Source organism: Salvelinus fontinalis, chromosome 4 (genome assembly GCF_029448725.1).
Source record: "Salvelinus fontinalis isolate EN_2023a chromosome 4, ASM2944872v1, whole genome shotgun sequence".
Classification (NCBI taxonomy): Eukaryota; Metazoa; Chordata; class Actinopteri; order Salmoniformes; family Salmonidae; genus Salvelinus; species Salvelinus fontinalis.
This window is the reverse complement of record NC_074668.1, coordinates 86,827,393-86,850,370: the sequence shown is the minus strand read 5'-3', so window position 1 is coordinate 86,850,370 and position 22,978 is coordinate 86,827,393. Positions and strand designations below refer to the sequence as shown.

Here is a 22,978-nt window from a genome sequence, read left to right as displayed (position 1 = left end):
GGTTTCTTCCTCTCTCCTCTCCTCTCCTCTCCTCTCCTCTCCTCTCCTCTCCTCTCCTCTCCTCTACATATGTGAACAAATCTCTCTCCTCTCCCCAGATATGTTGCTGCTGTGGCCCTGCCCCATGCTCACTGTGCTGCTCCTTCTGCCCCCCGGTGAAGTCATCGTCCAGCACGAGGATCATGTACACACTCTTCCACATCATGGCCTGCGCCGTCTCCTGTCTCATGCTCTCACGCACTGTCTCCGAGGCTGTCCGGGACAATGTGAGTGTCTGATGTCATGTCCTTCTTTGGGGATCAACAAAGTTCCATCAATGTCTGAGCACTTTGTTTGCTCTGAGGTGCTATAAAGTGTTCCTGTCCTGATTCAATTACATTAGTAGATGAGTAATATATTGTGGTCACACTACTAAATATGCAAGATTTGAGTTCTGGGTTAACCAAGATTAGTACATTACTACTGTAGCGAAGGCCGGCAAACGTGCACCTTGAGAGTAACTAAATTAAATGTCTTGTTGTGTAAATTAGTGCAGGGCTCTCCAACCCTGTTCCTGGAGAGCTACCGTCCTGTAGGTTTTTTCTACCAATCCTAATCTAGTGCACCTGATTCTATTTAATTAGCTGGTTGATAAACTGAATCAGGTTAGTTACAACTGGGGTTGGAGGAAAAACCTACAGGAGGGTATCTCTCCAGGAACAGGATTGGAGAGCTCTGAATTAGTGCATTAGAACAGCAGCACCTTGTAGGTCTCAAACCCTGGTCTTTCCAGCCCATAGGCAAACTTGCTAATCACTACACAACCAATAGGATGACATAGAAAGGGAAGGGTCCTTACGCTATCTATTGCATTTGGGAAAACATATCGCCACGCTTCACTATAGCAAGTCCCTCTGTGCCAGCCCACCTCTCACGCGTCCCGTCTCACGCGTGCCATTCCACTTCTTATTTGTGCCACCCAAGGGCCAGACTGATTTTTTGAATGTGTAGTAGCAAAACATTTCGGAGAGAAACAGAACATGAATTCCCGTTTGGATATCAGGCAAGTGTAGTATGTAGTAGGCTAAGTATGTTTCACTAGTGTTGGTCCCACCCACACACAAAAAGAGTCAGTAAGAAGTAGGGTTGCAAAGGGAAGGTATATCACTGGAAACTTTCAAAGTTTATTAGTAAACTACCAGAATTTTGGTTTCTTTGAAAGGATTTGATGTAAGACATCTAGTGGGCCTTTTGGGTACTACATGTGTCTGTAATTATTTCTGTCCCTCTGTGGCCTTATCGTGTAACAGTTATGAATGAATTAAATGAGATGATTTTCCCCAAAAAAATAGAACAACAAAGCTGTAAAACATTATCCTAAATACAAACCATCAACTTAGTGAATACCATTAGTGTTTAACATGAGGATTTCAGCATGAAATATCCTTTATATTTGTTTTTACACACTATTTATTTTACTATGTCAGTATGTATTTATTTGTTGTCAGTGTTTTGGCATCAAACTGGTGGCAGTTGTGAAAAACAGTTGGAAGAGTTGCAGAGTTAATTGCAAATAATGCCATTGTTGGTTAGATGCTTTTTCCATTAATTTAGGCTATTTTCTATTGAGCCGTATGTTCTATCCACTAGAAACTTATGAACAATATGGACACAGATGTATAAAAAAAAACTATATATGAATACATTTTGTAAAAGTTATTCAAGTATAAATTACCAAAATTACGATAGATTGCCATAGATTACTAGTGCTTTTGACCAGGGCCCATGGTAGTGCACTATGTAGGGAATAGAGTGCCATTTGGGATGCATGCCTACTCTCTCCCTGTCACTCTTTGTAGTGTAAATCCACTCATAATGTGTGCCAATGAGAATACTGCTTCTGTTTGTTGTGTCGCATCACATTCAATAACTGTCTGGTTAATCGCTATGCTAAGGATACATGCAGTAGGCTAGAGGATAATCTCAGTACACTATTTTCCTCCCAAGACAGACAGAGAAAGGCCTGGAGGCTTCCACTAGCTAACCTCTAGGTTACATACACATATACTGTACATGCATGTACACACACACACACACACTTAAAAAGAGACACACACACACACACACACACACACACACACACACACACACACACACACACTCCATAACAGAGTGTGTGTGTGTGTGTGTTTCAGGTGCCTTTCTTCAACATGGTGTGTGACCAGGCCCATGGCGGAGGGCACTGTGAAATGCTGGTTGGCTACTCAGCGGTCTACAGGGTCTGCTTTGGCACCGCCTGCTTCTACCTGATGATGGCGCTGTTCCTCATCGATGTCAAGTCCAGCCAGGACTTCAGAGCGCTCATCCACAATGGGTCAGCAGTAGCCCTGAAGGTTCATTTATATTGGGGAAACGCAGGAGGACTACCATGGCGTATATGTGAATGAAAGTTTGCGTTCTACATGTACTACCCCTTTAAGGTGTTTTATGCTAATACATCATGTACAGTACTAACGTCATTTTTAAAACGTCTATTTGAGGCTACGTGGGCCTTTTCCTCACCTGCCTGACCAATGCACCAGTGTCCTTTTTAACCAGCTGGCAATACTGTCCACTGCTGTGCTGTTGATTAGAGCAGTGACGGCTCTAGGGGGGTTGATTAGAGCAGTGACAAGCTCTAGGGGGATTTGATTAGAGCAGTGACGCGCTCTAGAGGGGTTGATTAGAGCAGTGACACGCTCTAGGGGGGTTGAATAGAGCAGTGACGCGCTCTAGAGGGGTTGATTAGAGCAGTGAAACGCTCTAGGGGGGTTGATTAGAGCAGGGACGCGCTCTAGGGGGGGTTGAATAGAGCAGTGACGCGCTCTAGGGGGGTTGAGTAGAGCATTAACGCGCTCTAGGGGGGTTGATTAGAGCAGTGACGGCTCTAAAGGGGTTGATTAGAGCAGTGACGCGCTCTAGGGGGGGTTGATTAGAGCAGTGACGCGCTCTAGAGGGGTTGATTAGAGCAGTGAAACGCTCTAGGGGGGTTGATTAGAGCAGGGACGCGCTCTAGGGGGGGTTGAATAGAGCAGTGACGCGCTCTAGGGGGGGTTGAATAGAGCAGTGACGTGCTCTAGGGGGGTTGAGTAGAGCATTAACGCGCTCTAGGGGGGTTGATTAGAGCAGTGACGTGCTCTAGGGGGGTTGATTAGAGCAGTGACGTGCTCTAGGGGTGTTGAGTAGAGCAGTGACGCGCTCTAGGGGGGTTGATTAGAGCAGTGACGCGCTCTAGGGGGGGTTGATTACAGCAGTGACGTGCTCTAGGGGGGTTGATTAGAGCAGTGACGCACTCTAGGGGGGTTGATTAGAGCAGTGACGCTCTCTAAGGGGGGTTGAATAGAGCAGTGACGCACTCTAGGGGGGTTGATTAGAGCAGTGATGTGCTCTAGGGGGGTTGATTAGAAAAGTGACACGCTCTAGGGGGGTTGAGTAGAGCATTAACGCGCTCTAGGGGGGTTGATTAGAGCAGTGACGTGCTCTAGGGGGGTTGATTAGAGCAGTGACGTGCTCTAGGGGTGTTGAGTAGAGCAGTGACGCGCTCTAGGGGGGTTGATTAGAGCAGTGACGCACTCTAGGGGGGTTGATTAGAGCAGTGACGCGCTCTAGGGGGGTTGATTAGAGCAGTGACGCGCTCTAGGGGGGTTGATTAGAGCAGTGACGTGCTCTAGGGGGGTTGATTAGAGCAGTGACGTGCTCTAGGGGGGTTGATTAGAGCAGTGACGCACTCTAGGGGGGTTGATTAGAGCAGTGACGCTCTCTAAGGGGGGTTGAATAGAGCAGTGACGCACTCTAGGGGGGTTGATTAGAGCAGTGACGTGCTCTAGGGGGGTTGATTAGAAAAGTGACACGCTCTAGGGGGGGTTGGGGATGGGAGGGTTAGGCTTTGAGAGATGCATGTTCTCTAGCTGGCCCTCTGTGGAATATCTCCCATAAGGCTGTTATTAATGAGAAGCCAGACAGTCGGCCACAGGGCCCTGGAACTCCTGGGCACTTCTCAGTGCGCACTAGGGGCAGAATCCTAACTTGACATCAGTGTGAGTCACTATTTTTTTCTTACTTTAAGCATTTTTAAACGTTATATCCCATATGCAACAATAATTGTCATGACATAATTCGTTTTTTCAAAGGTGCCCCACCACCTATTCCACCCACCCTCAACATTCAAGCACATTTTGTACCTCAGACTTTTGACTTAAATTATGTGCCAGATTTTGACCTGTACAGGTTTGAAATACTATAATCGATCAAGGCTATACAAGGTGATTACAGCTTCACTTTCCTTAGACCTGCCTACTCAGCTATTCCTCCATTCACTTCCCTTGTGTCATGCAGCTTCTTAACTAAGATGCTCCTCATCTGCACGTCCTCTGTATATTAGGGCAGTATATATTGTAGACGGGTAGTTGTCCCTAGGTGGTTTCAAACAAACATATAAAAACATGTTATTATGCTAATGTTAGGCATACAACCGTATAACTGGTCCTCTCTGGTCCTAATGCAGGTTCTGGTTTCTGAAGTTCATCACCCTGCTTGGGATGTGTACTGCTGCTTTCTTCATCCCTACTGAGTCCTTCCTGCATGGTGAGCAGCCTGGACACACAATCAAGATTCCCTCTTAGAATACATTGCTAAACTTTCAACACATAGGATTGCCCTAGCTGAAAGCAATAGGTGCAGTTCTATTTTAATACCGATAGGGGACACTGTAGACCTGCTCATCATCTCACGAGATTCACCCTGCAGTCAAGCCACCATAAATTTCTCTGTGGTTGGATAGTGTTGTTCTAGCAGCAGTAAATCTCATCGTGACACAGTAACTGGTCTCAGATCCTACATGTTTAATGGCTTTTCCTCTGCCTCTGAATCTTCTGTGCCAAAAGTTCATTATTTAATAGATGACTGCAGTATGTTATTCTTGATGAGGAAATGTGTTTTACAACATACACATAAGAAAATACTCTCATATACAGTACCAGTCAAAAGTTTATCTTTATTTTTTAATATTTTCTACATTGTAGAATAGTAGTGAAGACAACAAAACAATGAAATAACACACATGGAATCATGTAGTAACCAAAAAAAGTGTTAATCAAAATATATTTTAGATTTTAGATTCTTCAAAGTAGCCACCCTTTGCCCTGATGACAGCTTTGCACACTCTTGGCATTCTCTCAACCAGCTTCATGAGGAATGGTTTTACAACAGTATTTAAGGAGTTCCCACATATGCTGAGCACTTGTTGGCTGCTTTTCCTTCACTCTGTGGTTCTTCTCATCCCAAACCATCTTAATTGGGTTGCGGTTGGGTGATTGTCCTGTTGAAAAACAAATGATAGTTCCACTAAGTGCAAACCAGGTGGGATTACGAATCGCTCCAGAATGCTGTGGTAGCCATGCTGGTTAAGTGTGCCTTGAATTCTTAATAAATCACTGACAGTGTCACCAGCAAAACACCCCCACACCATCACACCTCCATGCTTCACGGTGGGAACCACACATGCAGAGATCATCCGTTCACCTACTCTGTGTCTCACAAAGACACAGCGGTTGGAACCAAAAATCTCAAATTTGGACTCATCAGACCAAAGGACATATTTCCACCGGTCTAATGTCCATTCGCTCGTGTTTCTTGGCCCAAGCAAGTCTCTTATTATTATTGGTGTCCTTTAGTAGTGTCTTTGCAGCAATTCGACCATGGAGGCCTGATTCACTCAGTCCCCTCTGAACAGTTGATGTTGAGATGTGTCTGTTACTTGAACTCTGTGAAGCATTTATTTGGGCTGCAATTTCTGAGGCTGGTACCTCAAATGTACTTATCCTCTGCAGCAGAGGTAACTCTGGGTCTTCCTTTCCTGTGGCGGTCCTCATGAGAGCCAGTTTCATCATAGCGCTTGATGGTTTTTGCGACTGCACTTGAATAAACTTTTCCGGATTGATTGACCTTCTTGTCTTAAAGTTGTCTTAAAGGATGGACTGTCGTTTCTCTTTGCTTAGTTGAGCTGTTCTTGCCATAATATGGACTTGGTCTTTTACCAAATAGGGTTATCTTCTGTATACCAACCCTACCTTGCCACAACACAACTGATTGGCTCAAATGCATTAACAAGGTAATAAATTCCACTAATTAACTTTTAACAAGGCACATCTGTTAATTGAAATGCAGTCCAGGTGACTACCTCATGAAGCTGGTTGAGAGAATACCAAGAGTGTGCAAAGCTGCCATCAAGGCGAAGGGGGGCTACTTTGAAGAATCTCAAATAGAGAATATATTTTAATTCTTTAATTTAGTGTTACTACATGATTCCATATGTGTTATTTCATAATTTTGATGTCTTCACTATATTCTGGATTGTAGAAAATATAAAAAATAAAGAAAAACCCTTGAGTTGGTGTGTCCAAACTTTTGACTGGTACTGTACAGTCGTGGCCAAAAGTTTTGAGAATGACACAAATATGAATTTTCACAAAGTCTGCTGCCTCAGTGTCTTTAGCTATTTTTGTTCGATGTTACTATGGAATACTTAAGTATAATTACAAGCATTTCATACGTGTCAAAGGCTTTTATTGACAATTACATGAAGTTGATGCAAAGAGTCAATATTTGCAGCGTTGACCCTTCTTTTTCAAGACCTCTGCAATCCGCCCTGGCATGCTGTCAATTAACTTCTGGGCCACATCCTGACTGATGGCAGCCCATTCTTGCATAATCAATGCTTGGAGTTTGTCAGAATTTGTGGGTTTTTGTTTGTCCACCCGCCTCTTGAGGATTGACCACAAGTTCTCAATGGGATTAAGGTTTCCTGGCCATGGACCCAAAATATTGATGTTTCGTTCCCCGAGCCAATTAGTTATCACTTTTGCCTTATGGCAAGATATTCCATCATGCTAGAAAAAGCATTGTTCGTCACCAAACTGTTCCTGGATGGTTGGGAAAAGTTGCTCTCGAAGGATGTGTTGGTACCATTCTTTATTCATGGCTGTGCTCTTAGGCAAAATTGTGAGTGAGCCCACTCCCTTGGCTAAAAAGCAACCCCACACATGAATGGTCTCAGGATGCTTTACTTTTGGCATGACACAGGACTGATGGTAGCGCTCACCTTGTCTTCTCCGGACAAGATTTTTTCCGGATGCCCCAAACAATCGGAAAGGGGATTCATCAGAGAAAATGACTTTACCCCAGTCCTCAGCAGTCCAATCCCTGTACCTTTTGCAGAACATCAGTCTGTCCCTGATGTTTTTCCTGGAGAGAAGTGGCTTCTTTGCTGCACTTCTTGACACCAGGCCATCCTCCTAAAGTCTTCGCCTCACTGTGCGTGCAGATGCACTCACACCTGCCTGCTGCCATTCCTGAGCAAGCTCTGTACTGGTGGTGCCCCGATCCCGCAGCTGAATAATCTTTAGGAGATGGTCCTGGCGCTTGCTGGACTTTCTTGAGCGCGCCTTCTTCATAACAATTGAACCGCTCTCCTTGAAGTTCTTGATCCGATAAATGGTCGATTTAGGTGCAATCTTACTGGCATCAATATCCTTGCCTGTGAAGCCCTTTTTGTGCAAAGCAATGATGACGGCACGTGTTTCCTTGCAGGTAACCATGGTTGACAGAGGAAGAACAATGATTCCAAGCACCACTCTCCTTTTGAAGCTTCCAGTCTGTTATTCGAACTCAATCAGCATAACAGAGTGATCTCCAGCCTTGTCCTCGTCAACTCTCACACCTGTTTTAACGAGAGAATCACTGACATGATGTCAGCTGGTCCTTTTGTGGCAGGGCTGAAATGCAGTGGAAATGTTTTTTTGGGGATTCAGTTCATTTGCATGGCAAAGAGGGACTTTGCAATTAATTGCAATTCATCTGATCACTCTTCATAACATTCTGGAGTATATGCAAATTGCCATCATACAAACTGAGGCAGCAGACTTTGTGAAAATTAATATTTGTGTCATTCTCAAAACTTTTGGCCACGACTGTATATATAATTTTAAAAGTATGCATACATTTGGACTACACACACATTCAGAATGGGCCTGCATCAAGTGAGTTAGACAGCAAACCTGTTTCTTTCTTTCTGTCTGTCTTTTTGTTTCTCTCTCTCTGTCTGTCTGTCTGTCTGTCTCTTTCCATTTATCTCTCTCTCCCAGCCTGGCACTACGTAGGCGTGGTGGGAGGATTTGCCTTCATCCTCATCCAACTCAGTCTCATCACAGCATTTGCCCACACCTGGAACAAGAACTGGTGAGAGGGGAGGGAGAGCAGGGAGAGGTGTGTGTGTGTGTGTGTGGGTGGGGGGGGTTTAGTGTGGTGTGTTGGGGATGAGAGGTGATATGGAGTTTGGCCAGTTGTCCGTTGAAGCAGAGGATGTGAGAGTGGATGCTGGGGTCCTTGTGTTGGAGGAGGACAGGCCACATCATCCAACCATATAAGCGCAAGTGCAGTTTGACTAGACGTTATCTTGTACTGATCTGTTTCAGCTAGGAGCTGCAGTTTGACTGGACGTTACCTTGAACTGATCTGTTTCAGCTAAGAGCTGCAGTTTGACTGGATGTTACCTTGTACTGATCTGTTTCAGCTAGGAGCTGCAGTTTGACTGGACGTTACCTTGTACTGATCTGTTTCAGCTGGGAGCTGCAGTTTGACTGGACGTTACCTTGAACTGATCTGTTTCCGCTAGGAGCTGCAGTTTGACTGGACGTTACCTTGTACTGATCTGTTTCAGCTAGAAGCTGCAGTTTGACTGGACGTTACCTTGTACTGATCTGTTTCAGCTGGGAGCTGCAGTTTGACTGGACGTTACCTTGAACTGATCTGTTTCAGCTAGGAGCTGCAGTTTGACTGGACGTTACCTTGTACTGATCTGTTTCAGCTAGGAGCTGCAGTTTGACTGGACGTTACCTTGTACTGATCTGTTTCAGCTAGGAGCTGCAGTTTGACTGGACGTTACCTTGTACTGATCTGTTTCAGCTGGGAGCTGCAGTTTGACTGGACGTTACCTTGTACTGATCTGTTTCAGCTAGGAGCTGCAGTTTGACTGGACGTTACCTTGAACTGATCTGTTTCAGCTAGGAGCTGCTCCTCTGCAGCTGTTGCAGTGGGCTAGGGTTTCCATTTCTCCCATTCGGGGTCGTCTGTAACTCATGATTGCAACTCAGTTCAACTCAATGCAGTACACCTTTAAGCAGCAGTTCAGAAGGCATGGTCTGGGCACAAGAGTGCAGCACAATTACATATTCTTTACTTCCTATACATCACAGGTGGCTACTGGCACCTTCATTGGGAAGGACAGGCTTATAGTCATGGCTGGAATGGAATGAATTCAATATATGAAACACATGGTTTACATGTGTTTGACACCACTCCATTCACTCTATTCCAGCCATTGTTATAAGCCATCCTCCCCTCACCATTCTCCTGTGCTACACATGTAGCATAGAGTATGTAGCATATCACTCTGACTGCCCTGCTCAGTCCCTCACTGGCCTGCTATCTGTCTCCTCTGCTTCACCTCTCCAACATCGCTGTATAAATCCGACAGACTTGTTTTAATAAAAACTGTCCTCAAGGGGAGGGCCTCAAAAAACACTACTACTGCTTACCCTCTCTCTCTCTGTAGATTTTATCTCCCCCTCCATCCCATCTCTCCGTCCAACATCTCTTATTTGTTCTCTCGCTCTCTCTCCGTCTTTCCTTCTCTTTCCCTCTCCTCCATTCTGTTTCTCTCTCTCCTCTCTCTCTCTCTGTCCCTTTGATTCTCACTCACTTATTCCCATCTCTCAATCTCTTTCCTTCTCTCTTGCTCCTTTCGTTATTCTTTTTCTCACTCCCTCATTCCCTCTCATCCTCTGACAGGCATCTTGTTTCCAGATGTTTCTTATTTTTACAGTAAAACATCAACTCCAGCTGCTGTTCTCGCTGCTGTATATGAAGAATGTGTGTGTGTGTGAGATGCGCACGTGCATCTTGCCCTGTTACTGACCTAAACCACCTGCTCTGTCAATGACCTAAACCACTTGCCCTGTTACTGACCTAAACCAGCTGCCCTGTCACTGACCAAAACCAGCTGCCCTGTCACTGACCAAAACCAGCTGCCCTGTCACTGACCAAAACCAGCTGCCCTGTCACTGACCAAAACCAGCTGCCCTGTCACTGACCAAAACCAGCTGCTCTGTCACTGACCTAAACCAGCTGCCCTGTCAATGACCTAAACCAGCTGCCCTGTTACTGACCTAAACCAGCTGCCCTGTTACTGACCTAAACCAGCTGCCCTGTTACTGACCAAAACCAGCTGCCCTGTCAATGACCTAAACCAGCTGCCCTGTCAATGACCTAAACCAGCTGCCCTGTTACTGACCAAAACCAGCTGCCCTGTCACTGACCAAAACCAGCTGCCCTGTCACTGACCAAAACCAGCTGCCCTGTCACTGACCAAAACCAGCTGCCCTGTCAATGACCTAAACCACTTGCCCTGTTACTGACCTAAACCACCTGCTCTGTCAATGACCTAAACCACTTGCCCTGTTACTGACCTAAACCAGCTGCCCTGTCACTGACCAAAACCAGCTGCCCTGTCACTGACCAAAACCAGCTGCCCTGTCACTGACCAAAACCAGCTGCTCTGTCACTGACCAAAACCAGCTGCCCTGTTACTGACCTAAACCAGCTGCCCTGTTACTGACCTAAACCAGCTGCCCTGTTACTGACCTAAACCAGCTGCCCTGTTACTGACCTAAACCAGCTGCTCTGTCACTGACCAAAACCAGCTGCCCTGTTACTGACCAAAACCAGCTGCCCTGTCAATGACCTAAACCAGCTGCCCTGTTACTGACCAAAACCAGCTGCCCTGTTACTGACCAAAACCAGCTGCCCTGTCACTGACCAAAACCAGCTGCTCTGTCACTGACCAAAACCAGCTGCTCTGTCACTGACCAAAACCAGCTGCCCTGTTACTGACCAAAACCAGCTGCCCTGTCAATGACCTAAACCAGCTGCCCTGTCAATGACCTAAACCAGCTGCCCTGTCAATGACCTAAACCAGCTGCCCTGTTACTGACCTAAACCAGCTGCCCTGTTACTGACCTAAACCAGCTGCCCTGTTACTGACCTAAACCAGCTGCCCTGCCACTGACCTAAACCAGCTGCCCTGCCACTGACCTAAACCAGCTGCCCTGTTACTGACCTAAACCAGCTGCCCTGTCAATGACCTAAACCAACTGCCCTGTTACTGACCTAAACCAGCTGCCCTGTTACTGACCTAAACCAGCTGCCCTGTCACTGACCAAAACCAGCTGCCCTGTCAATGACCTAAACCACTTGCCCTGTTACTGACCTAAACCAGCTGCCCTGTTACTGACCTAAACCAGCTGCCCTGTCAATGACCTAAACCAGATGCCCTGTCAATGACCTAAACCAGATGCCCTGTCAATGACCTAAACCAGCTGCCCTGTCAATGACCTAAACCAGCTGTCCTCTCTGTTGAGTTTGTCTCTCTCAGGGTGTGCAGGTCAAGCTGGGTTTATGAGTGGAAAGAGATTGAGTTTCAGGAAAAGAGAATGAAGAGAAAGGAGAAGAGAGGGAAGAGATGAAAGGAGAGAAGAGAGGGAAGAGAGGAAAGGGAGGAGAGGGAATAGAGGAGAGAGGATGGGGAAGAGAGAGGAGAAGAGATGATAGGGAAGAGAGGAAAGGGAATAGAGGAGAGAGGATGGGGAAGAGAGGAGAAGAGAGAGAAGAGAGGATAGGGAATAGAGGAGAGGATGGGGAAGAGAGAGAAGAGAGAGGAAAGGGAATAGAGGAGAGAGGCTCTGTCGAATTTCCCGTTAGGCAATGGGCATCCACATGTTGTTTTAATTTACCAATGTAATGTTATTTTAAACAACGATTTTAATATCAATTTATTATCCATCACTCTGTCATGATCCAATTTAATTGGTAATCCTAATGTTAATGAAACTGCACTTTATGATGGTAGTGATGGCTGCTGGTGGGTATGTGTTTATATATTTAAGTACCATAAACCTTTCATCAGTCAACCGCACGACTCTACAATGAATATGTTATTAGGTTTAATAGTATGTTGGCTGATTGTCAGCACCAGAGCAAGCATTGTGCACTCAAGTCCCCCTGTGTAACTATGACCCTTGCTTAACCAAGACCATGGTTTTTGATTGAGCAATTGGCTAGAACACTGCTTTGGCTAGTGCGTTGCCATCTGGGGCGGTATTTGTGTTCCGGAGGCAGCGGCTTAGACCGCTAGACCACCCTAGGTCACTGAGTTACATATCAATGTGTGTATTTCTGGATTCTCCTCTCAGGTTGATGGTGATGTGTGTATTTCTGGATTCTCCACTCAGGTAGAAGGTGATGTGTGTATTTCTGGATTCTCCTCAGGTTGATGGTGATGTTGTATTTCTGGATTCTCATCTCAGGTTAACAGGGGCGGCAGAGGACAAGCGCTGGTACCTGGCGGTGATGTGTGCCACCCTGTTCTTCTACAGCATCGCCACCATGGCCTTCACCTTCATGTATAAGTACTACACCCACCCCACAGCCTGCCAGTCCAACAAGGTCCTGCTCTGGACCAACCTGACCCTGTGTGGCATCATGTCCTTCATTGCCGTCACGCCCTGTGTACAGCAGAGTGAGCAGTCGCACGCATACACACATTCTGGTTCTCTCTCTCTCACACACATATGCTTGCACACACACACAAAGATGTGGACACATTAATGCACATGGCATACACACACACTCCCTTTCTCTCGAATGGACGCACACACACAGTATTATTTCATCAGGATGTCGTTTAGCCCAGTAAAGGGTTAGTACAGACACAAACCAATGGTGTCACCCAATAAGCTCTTAAAGCTGACAGCAGCCTGGAAGACCACCACCAATGTGAAACAGGCTGTCATCCAGTACTTAGCAGGGAACACTTACCCCATCTCAGGCTGAGCCAACATCCATGTGTGGATGATGCCACTTATCTAACGTCATCTCTCCTACTGCTCTCGATCATTGTTCAGACAGAACTGTGTTAGGAGACCTCTGTCTATACATGCCAGGGTTTTACCAGGATGTTTTTACCATGTATTGAGTGTCATGCCGATTTCCTGACCTCGCCTCCCACTTTGTGTATGTGTGTGTATTTGTCCATTTGTGTGTGTGTTTGTGAGAGCTCATAATTGTGTGTGTTCTTAGTTCTCAAGCTCTCCTCTCGCTCTGTCTACAGAACAGCCTCGTTCAGGGCTCCTGCAGGCTTCGATCATCAGCTGCTACGTCATGTACCTCACCTTGTCTGCCCTGTCCAGCCGGCCCCCAGAGAAAAGTATGGCACACTAGCCTTTTCCCTATGGGAAATGGGGCATTGGAAACACTTTGGAACACACACACATACATACAGTTGAAGTCAGAAGTTTACATACACCTTAGCCAAATACATTTCAAAACTCAGTATTTCACAATTCCTGACATTTAATCCTAGTAAGAAGTCCCTTTCTTAGGTTAGTTGGGATCACCACTTTATTTTTTAGAATGTGAAATGTCAGAATAATAGTAGAGAGAATGATTTATTTCAGCTTTTATTTATTTCATCACATTCCCAGTGGGTCAAAAGTTTACATACACTCAATAAGTATTTGGTAGCATTGCCTTTAAATTGTTTAACTTGGGTCAAACGTTTCAGGTAGCCTTCCACAAGCTTCCCACAATAAGTTGGGTGAATTTTGGCCCATTCCTCCTGACAGAGCTGGTGTAACTGAGTTAGGTTTGTAGGCCTCCTTGCTTGCACACGCTTTTTCAGTTCTGCCCACACATTTTGTATAGGATTGAGGTCAGGGATTTTTGATGGCCACTCCAATACTTTGAGGTCCTTAAGCCATTTTGCCACAACTTTAGAAGTATGCTTGGGGTCATTGTCCATTTGGAAGACCCATTTGCGACCAAGCTTTAACTTCCTGACTGATGTCTTGAGATGTTGCTTCAATATATACACATCATTTTCCTCCTCGTGATGCCATCTATTTTGTGAAGTGCACTAGTCCCTCCTGCAGCAAAGCACCCCCACAACATGATGCTGCCACCCCCGTCCTTCAAGGTTGGGATGGTGTTCTTCAGCTTGCAAGCATTCCCCTTTTTCCTCCAAACATGATGATGGTCATTATGGCCAAACAGTTCTATTTTTGTTTCATTAGACCAGAGGACATTTCTCCAAAAAGTACGATCTTTGTCCCCAAGTGCAGTTGCAAACCGTGGTCTGGCTTTTTTTATGGCGGTTTTGGAGCAGTTTCCTCCAGCATCTTGTAACGGTTTTGACTTGAGGTTATTGATAGGGGTGCCAGGTAGGTTGTACCTACCAGAGAAAACATTCGTTTCTCCTTTTGGTTTGGGAGGGAATGAGTCCCATCTGGTCCGTCAAGTCACACCAATACAAAGGATTTATGTAAAAGTCAGGATGGAAATATACTTTTCATAAACCCCTTAAAACATTGGAAAGAACTTCAAACAAGTGTATTCTTTTGTGTGGTTGTATTAACAACATACATGATCACACACACACAACAATATAACAATTAATGCACTTATGTTCATTTAGAAATGTCCTGTACCTTGGGCATAAAAAGAGTCCAGCGCGGTAAATAAGTTCAGTGACTCAAGTGACCTTAGTCACGCAACGTTTGTCAGTAGCGTAAACCCAGTATATTCATACAATCAAAATAACACTTATTTTGCAACACAACTATAAAGCGTATCAAAGACTAATCAAAGAATAATACGTCTTAACTAGATAAATCACAGTATACATCACCCCAAACAAATGAAATACCGTGTACAAAAAGTTGTAGTCAGACAATCCGCCAACAGATCTCCAGCGGAGAAAAGGCCACGAAAACCAACGGAGAGGTGTAGTCCACAGACGCACAGAGTGGATCCAATCCTGGGTAAACTCGCTTTAAGGCAACAAAACAAACGGAATAGCGAAGCTTCATTAACTGAGGGTTGCACACATCCTCATTCATGAGTCAATCAAAACTTCACCTTTGCGCAGCTGATGCTGGCTATTTAATTGGGAATTAAAGGGGAAGCGTCCTATTGGAAGGAGAAGCGCTGAGACGGTTCAGAAAATTCAGGGCCGTCACAATCTTCACAAGGTCCTTTGCTGTTGTTGTGGGATATATTTGCACTTTTCGCACCAAAGTACGTTCATCTCTAGGAGACAGAACACGTCTCCTTCCAGAGCGGTATGATGGCTGGTGGTCCCATGGTGTTTACACCTGCGTACTATTGTTTGTACAGATGACCGTGGTACCTTCAGGCATTTGGAAATTGCTCCCAGGGATGAACCAGACTTGTGGAGGTCAAAAAAAAAAATGTGGGAGGTTTTTGCTGATTTATTTTGATTTTCCCATGATGTCAAGCAAAGAGGTACTGAGTTTGAAGGTAGTCCTTGAACTACATCCACAGGTACACCTCCAATTGACTCAAATTATGTCAATTAGCCTATCGGAAGCTTCTAAAGCCATGACATAATTTTCTGTAATTCTCTAAGCTGTTTAAAGGCACAGTCAACTTCATGTATGTAAACTTCTGACCCACTGGAATTGTGATACAGTGAATTATAAGTGAAATAATCTGTCTGTAAACAATTGTTGGAAAAATGACTTATGTCATGCACAAAGTAGATGTCCTAACCGACTTGCCAAAACTAGTTTGTTACCAAGAAATTTGTGGAGTGGTTGAAAAACGACTTTTAATGACTCCAACCTAAGTGTATGGAATCTTCCGGCTTCAACTGTACTTGCATGGATGCACGTGTGTGAGCAGGCACACACACACAGGCGCACATCATATCCCGTCCGACACCTCACCACACACTCACCTGAGTCACTTCTGACATCCTGTTCACTTCAGTCACCTCCACTGCACCACAAACAACTCAATCACATTGAATCACAGCAATTGCCAAGCACACATTCACTCCAAGACAAAGGCTCTGTACGTCACACACACTATCTGCTGCTACATGTTGTTCTTAGTGGAGACAGTATGCTGTAGGGAGGTGAAGAGGCTATTTGACATTCCTGATGGATCTAATGACAACATAATAACACAGTAATGCTGCCTGACAGTATCATTACACACTCTTACACACCTTGTCTTGGTGAACAAGTAGTCTCTGTCCGTCTGTCTCAGTCAGTCATTTTTTCAATGGAAACTAGTGGCTACAGTATGAAATAGTCCAACATTATTCTGAAAGCATTGTAAAGGTTTTGCTGAACAGTCACTCTGACATAATCAGGTAACATTTAAAAACGTCAAATGCGATGAAATAATTAATCAACCTACCAATCAAATATCATTTTTATTGTGTTTTAATGGTTTTGATAATTGTGCATACTGTAGCTGGGTAAAGTTCACCATGTCAAATACTTGCCATTACTGTGGTGATAAAGTAAAGGAGTTTCAACACAAAATACCAGGAGACAGGGTGAGAGATTTCTTTTCATCCACAATACATTTTCACATATAACACTGTTACAAACAGCAGACATAATACCCTGCCTTACTGACCAGATAAATACTCTAACAGTCTGAAAAGATTGGTTCCTTCATCTACCATGGTCCTGCACAACCTTCCAATTTATTATATTTAAATGGTTCTAAAGTATTGTTTGAATGTATACTGTATATTGAAAGGTTTCTGGTCTGCTCAGATAAGAGAAAGAAGAATTACTTGGATGATAAAGTAGGGGGTCTATTTTTTTTTAAGTTTTTGAGCTCCTGTCAGCTTCACCAGGCCAGAGGTTCCCCAGTGCCAGAGGGGCACTGTTACCCCTCTGAAGCCTTGTACATTTTCTTATGATGCATCCAATACACCAAACCAGTGTTTCTGAATCTGTATCCAATCTGGTCTCAAGCTGTGATTCATAAGGTATGAGATTCAGATGGAACCGACCTGTGGCTCCCACCGTTACTGTCATCAGTCAAGCGCCCCTCTCACTTACACGCGCTTAGTTCAATAACTCCATGTGAACGAATGGATGTGGATGTCAGTGCGTTACGTCAGATGAGTGATGGGAGCAGCACAGTACTGTAACTGTACTTCACCAGCTCACTGCCATTCCAAACTGCCCCTTCTCGCTTGCATCCTCCCCCAGCCAGCTACGACAACTCCAAACAGCCTGGCCCCTCAGACTTTCATTCCAATTCAGATTGCTTTATCATGCCGTACGGTACATTTAGCAAATATTGTCTCTGACTCCTATTCTTCCACCTGCCTCCGCTAATTCCCCCGGGTCTTTCACAACCTCCTCCAGCCCCCGATTGAGACTCCAAACACAACCCCCAGGGAGTCCAACATAGTCATCTTTCTCATTCCTCTCTCTCTCTGGATTTATGAGTCCCTTCAGACATCCAGCTATTTCCTCTCCCTCTCATCTTTCTCTTTTTAAACTTTCAATTCCTTTCTTTTCTCTCTATTTAACTATGTATCTTTCTCCTTCTCTCTCCTTCTCACAAGCCATGCTTCTATCATATAACAGTGTGACATTGCAACGTGATATTGCTTTGAGTTGACATGTACATAACATTGTTTTGAAAAGGAATGTCTGTTCCACCCATTCTGATTTGTACATTCTTTGTACCTGCTAGTTGTTTTGCGTGGAGGCAGGGGTGCGTGCTGTCCCGGGGCAGTACAGGGCAATGCTGCAACTTGTTGAGGAAATCAGCACCGTGTATAAAAACATCTGTTCAACACATACACTCACACTGTACATCCCCAGTAAGGATAGTGGTTTAAATAGTCATTTTCACTGGAGAGTGTGTGTGTGTGTGTGTGTGTGTGTGTGTGTGTGTGTGTGTGTGTGTGTGTGTGTGTGTGTGTGTACACACATGCATGTGTATGTGTGGGCCCTGTTCAAAAGTAGTGCACTATAAAGGGAATAGGGTGTCATTTGGGATGCAAAAGAGTGGTCCTCCCTCCTGTCCTGTTCAGTCATGTTTGCCTGTTCAGTTTCCCTCCGGCTCTGTCTGCTGGGTGACCTCATCAAGCACACAGACACACATCCCTGTGTTTCTATGTGAAGGAATTAGTCTGGAGTGGGACTGAAAACACACAACACTAGGAGCAGGACAGGTCCCCTCTCCCCTGCAGTGGGCTCAGCCTGGTGTGTGTGTGTACAGTAAGCAACCCTGTAATTGTTTTCACTGAACCCAAGGCATCTGTTCTCTTGGTCACAACACACAGGAATCCACTCTGGAATCCACAGCCGGCCCTGTTATGGCCATCTGGGGGGAGGGAGACACAGAGAGCGAGAAACAGAGACACACACAGAGAGAGAGACACACACACAGAGAGAGAGACACACACACATATATGCTTATCATAACACAATAATAGCAGTGATGGTGTTAGTTTGCATCTCACAAAAAATAATCCATGTTTGACAGTCTGTTTAGTCTTACGCACAGACAGAGACTCATCGGCCCCTCTACCTGTACTGCTCCAATTGTCCCAGGGATACACATGAGGCAAAGAAAACTATGTCCCGTCACGTATATTGTTATCATTGCACTTACTTACCTCCAGGGATGTTTTCTTGTCCTGCCTTGGCTATTATTGTATTGTAGTATTGTACATGTTATGTTGTAAATCTGTAATATTAGAGTAATAATATATTGTATGATGTATTGTGTTAAAGATGTAGGCTATTAGGTTTTGCTGTGATGTAATTGTTTTAATCCTGTTTGGACCCCAGGAAGATTAGCTGCTGCCTCAGCTAATGGGGATCCTCAGAAACATCAAAACAACTATACAACACTGGGCCTCCGTAATCTGACATTCTGAATCAGAGCCCGTATTAATGTATCATCTTAGAGAAGGAGTGCTGATCTACAATCAGTTTTGTATTTTAGATCATAATGAAAAAGATAATATAGACAGGGTGGACCTGATCCTAGATCAGCACTCATACTCTGAGGTGACTCCATCCCCAGGCGATTATAGAGAACAGCAGAGGCTGGTGACTTGAAAAATGAAAGAGGATGGGAGACCCACGGTATAGGCAAGGAACGCACAGAGACGTCAAAGTGGGTTTCAAAAATCGTCAAAGAGTAATTACGTTAACATAAAGCATTTAATAAAGACATTTATAGTGCAATATTATGGGGAATGGGAATGAGAGGGCTACTTACACCATGTTGGAAAGGGATCACAGCAGTGATTGAATGAGGGTATGAGGCATGAGTTGAGGTGTTCAGAGGCTTGACTTCAGTGCAGGACAGGATTTGACTAGAAAGACGAAAAACAATTAACACAACGCCCAGTTAGACAACAGAGCTAAGAATGAGTTAGTCCACACAAATCATTGATGTGTAATAATGTGATTGTGTGTGTGTGTATGTGTGATTGACTCTACATACAGTAATGAGAGAAAATTGATAGGGGTACTCACAGTGCTTGGAGGAAACATTCCATTTACCCCCTGGGACTCAGAGTTTTTCCTTATCTGTTAACCAAACCAGGAAAACTCTGGACCCTATAAAAGGTATGACAGTGATTATTCAGTTGTAAAAAGGTTTTATAGGGGATATGAGGACACCAGTTTTTCCTAATCAGGTCAAACTGCAGCAACCTTATACTTGTTCATAGGAATTATATTTAGACTAGATTAGGAGGGGGATTTCCTCTACCCAGACACAGACAACTGATAGACAGAACTCACAGGGCTGAGCTTGCTTTACCCAGGTTTGCGTTATGCAGGCCTATGCAACTGTATGCCTTATTAAAAATAATGACTCACACCTGTCATCACTATTTTGGTGATTAATTCCAGTTAATCATTTTGGATTGAAAACGTATAGGCTGCTTTGCCAGCCCAATTTTCAATATAAACCAAATTTGATCACATTCAAATTTTCTCCTGACACACAAATGGACTATAAATACATAGCATTACCAATTATTTACCTTGACCAGATGAACAGGCTGTATGCAGGACCTATTATTAGTAGCCTACAGTTAGACTGCAACATTTTCTCGTTTTCATCCCATACAGCATGTCAGATCTCTAATGTTTAGGTATAGACTAGGCTGCTGCAACATTTATGTCATGAGTTTTTGCTTGTGTCTGTCTGGAGTGATTGTGTTATCTTGCTAAATAAATACCGGAGCAAAGTGGAAACCCTACTTGAGCGCGCGCGAAAAGAACATCCCAGAAAAAAAAGTAGAAAGTTCCATATGTAGAGCAAGTAAAGCATTGTAACGTGCAATTACCGCTGCAAGTTCCTTGTAGTTGCACTTGTTAGCGGAACTTTCCCTATCGTCGCGTCCTCTAAAATCCAATTATTGCATGGTGAAAAACGCAGTGGTGTTGATAAGTCGCTTGAGAACATCCCTGCTTCTTCTTACTTTCTCGTTGTTGCGCAGTTTGAATATCCAGAGTTCAGCCATGATCGATGCGGCTTTTCCCCAGAAGATTGAATCTGATGTGGAAATGTATATGCTCCCTGCTTTTTATTTAGCCGTTTAGCTTAACGATCAATGTTCTTCAGGTCACTGTACCCACCTTTCGGCCAAGGCTCAGACTTTACAAAAAGCAGGCAAGGCCAGAAATACAGGTGGCTTAATGAAATGACCTGTTATCCAGCTATACTTTTGATACATATCGGTATTGAACACCTTCACCTTTTCACCCTTCTTCGTAAAACTGATCTCAGGCAGAGGTCGACCCTCGGTTTTAATTAACACATTTTCCGTGTACCACAGTGAATTAAAAGGGATTCTTCATCAAAAAATGAACAAAATTTGCGGTGGCGTTTGGGGCGAAAACTGCACACTCGAGCTAGTAGCTAGCTACTACTATTTGCTACTGAAGTTAGCAAGGCAAATTTAAATAAATTGCACTAACTGGACACAAATTATGTTCTAAAACCAAGAAAACTATTTATAATCTACCTTCTCCGTCTCCTGTAATTTGAAGAAACTAATTTGAATTGAAAAATATCGTTACATTTCTCAACTATGACTTTTCAATCTCTATCCAATAATGTCATCAAGCTCCTCAACACATAGATTCCCACCCTAATGCTTTGCGGCACAACCCCAATACAACACTCGTTTCATCTGATCCTAATCCTATGATTGGATGACAACACGTCAGTTCATACTTATCAATGTTGATTGATTGGAGGTTGTCCTCTGGAAGTGGTCAAAATTACCATGCAGGTCTATGGAAGGGGGTGAGGCCTACGTGTCTCCTAGGTTGTGTGTTTAAGTCAATATACACAGAGGACAAAAGCTATCTTTTTTAGTGTTTCACAATTTTTATTTTAATGAAATTTCACTGAGGATGGTCCTCCCCTTCCTCCTCTGAGGAGCCTCCACTGATAGAGAACCACACACTACTATAGGGTCAAACAGACAGGGAGAACCACACACTACTATAGGGTCATACTGTTACGCACGCCTCTGAGAAGAGGGAACGCAACTCCCTGCTACAACTCAACTCTCTGAAGTGCAAGAGGCATGGACTGTAGGTGCGAGTAAGGATGACACAAAAGCAGAATTTACCGTTTACTAGAATTTATTTTCTTACACGGTAATATGGGGAAAAGGGGCTGGACGGAACCAAAGCAAAGAAAGTAAATATCAAAGTTCCCCCTCTCCTATCTAACCTGCCTACCCACTTAACTTAACTAACTTTACACCGCCTGGTGCCCTAACCAAAATACAGGGGGTGGTCCGCCCAGGTCTTACCTAGTGTGCCTAGACAGTAAATATACTACGGGTATATGTATGCCCTCGGGCCTCTTGCCTAAGCACTCCCAAAGTGCCTTCTCCTTCCCCCCCTGGGAACAAACAAAACAGAGTAATTATTAACGATTTCACAAACACAGGACATAGCAAAACTGCTACCAACAACAACAGTACATACCACACTTTCTGATACACAACCAACACTATATCACAATCTAATTTTTCTCTCTCAATCTCCAAATCTCTACTCCAAATCTCTTCTCTCTCAATCTCCAAATCTCTACTCCAAATCTCTACTCCAAATCTCTCCTCTCTCAATCTTCTGGGCAGAACACTGGCTTTTATCTTCAGGTGGCAATGGTGATTAGAGTCAGCTGCTTCTTGACGAGGGGGCGGGGTCAGCTCCAATCACCAATTAGCCTGGGGTTGACCAATCAGCTGGTTGGGGAGTACTTCAGGAAGCCATCTCCTGAAACACACACTCAAATACAAAACAGAACACAGAAACTGGGGAACGTAACACATACAGACAGGGAGAACCACACACTACTATAGGGTCATACAGACAGGGAGAACCACACACTACTATAGGGTCATACAGACAGGGAGAACCACACACTACTATAGGGTCATACAGACAGGGAGAACCACACACTACTATAGGGTCATACAGACAGGGAGAACCACACACTACTATAGGGTCATACAGACAGGGAGAACCACACACTACTATATGGTCATACAGACAAGGAGAACCACACACTACTATAGGGTCATACAGACAGGGAGAACCACACACTACTATAGGGTCATACAGACAGGGAGAAACACACACTACTATAGGGTCATACAGACAGGGAGAAACACACACTACTATAGGGTCATACAGACAGGGAGAAACACACACTACTATAGGGTCATACAGACAGGGAGAAACAAACTTTTCTTTATTCCCTCAGTAAAACCACACAGTTCACTGTTACCAAAGAAAAGCTGGAAACAGAAGATTAAACTTTCTTTGCTCTGCTCCCCCTCTCTGTTTTCCCAGTGGTGTACCAGGGGGTGAATATGACAGTATGTTACCCCAGTGTGGGTCAGGATGGCATCCAGAAGGAGACCAACGCGGTGGCCATTATAGGAGCTGCCATCATGTACTGCTGTGTGCTCTTCGCATGGTGAGTGGCATGTCACTGGAGGAGTGTGTAATGAATGTCA

General features: G+C 44.4%; 1 protein-coding gene and 1 long non-coding RNA gene across 2 annotated transcripts in view; one reads left to right on the top strand and one right to left on the bottom strand.

Annotated features, from left to right (window-relative positions):
• Nucleotides 1–89: 89 nt before the first annotated feature.
• Nucleotides 90–22,978, top strand: part of LOC129852946 (serine incorporator 4-like) — a gene marked incomplete at its 5' end in the record, with an annotated part of 27,782 nt that continues 4,893 nt past the window's right edge. The window contains 7 exons of the mRNA XM_055918546.1: nucleotides 90–266; nucleotides 2,175–2,353; nucleotides 4,523–4,602; nucleotides 8,160–8,253; nucleotides 12,438–12,649; nucleotides 13,241–13,336; nucleotides 22,812–22,938. Coding sequence (XP_055774521.1) covers nucleotides 90–266; nucleotides 2,175–2,353; nucleotides 4,523–4,602; nucleotides 8,160–8,253; nucleotides 12,438–12,649; nucleotides 13,241–13,336; nucleotides 22,812–22,938 — 965 coding nt within the window. The remainder of the gene's footprint in view (nucleotides 267–2,174; nucleotides 2,354–4,522; nucleotides 4,603–8,159; nucleotides 8,254–12,437; nucleotides 12,650–13,240; nucleotides 13,337–22,811; nucleotides 22,939–22,978) is intronic.
• LOC129854580 (uncharacterized) lies at nucleotides 16,351–20,022 on the bottom strand. The gene is made up of 3 exons (XR_008759332.1): nucleotides 19,461–20,022; nucleotides 19,201–19,297; nucleotides 16,351–18,294 (listed from the first exon to the last, which is right to left on the bottom strand). It is a non-coding gene; the product is annotated as an uncharacterized LOC129854580 (long non-coding RNA).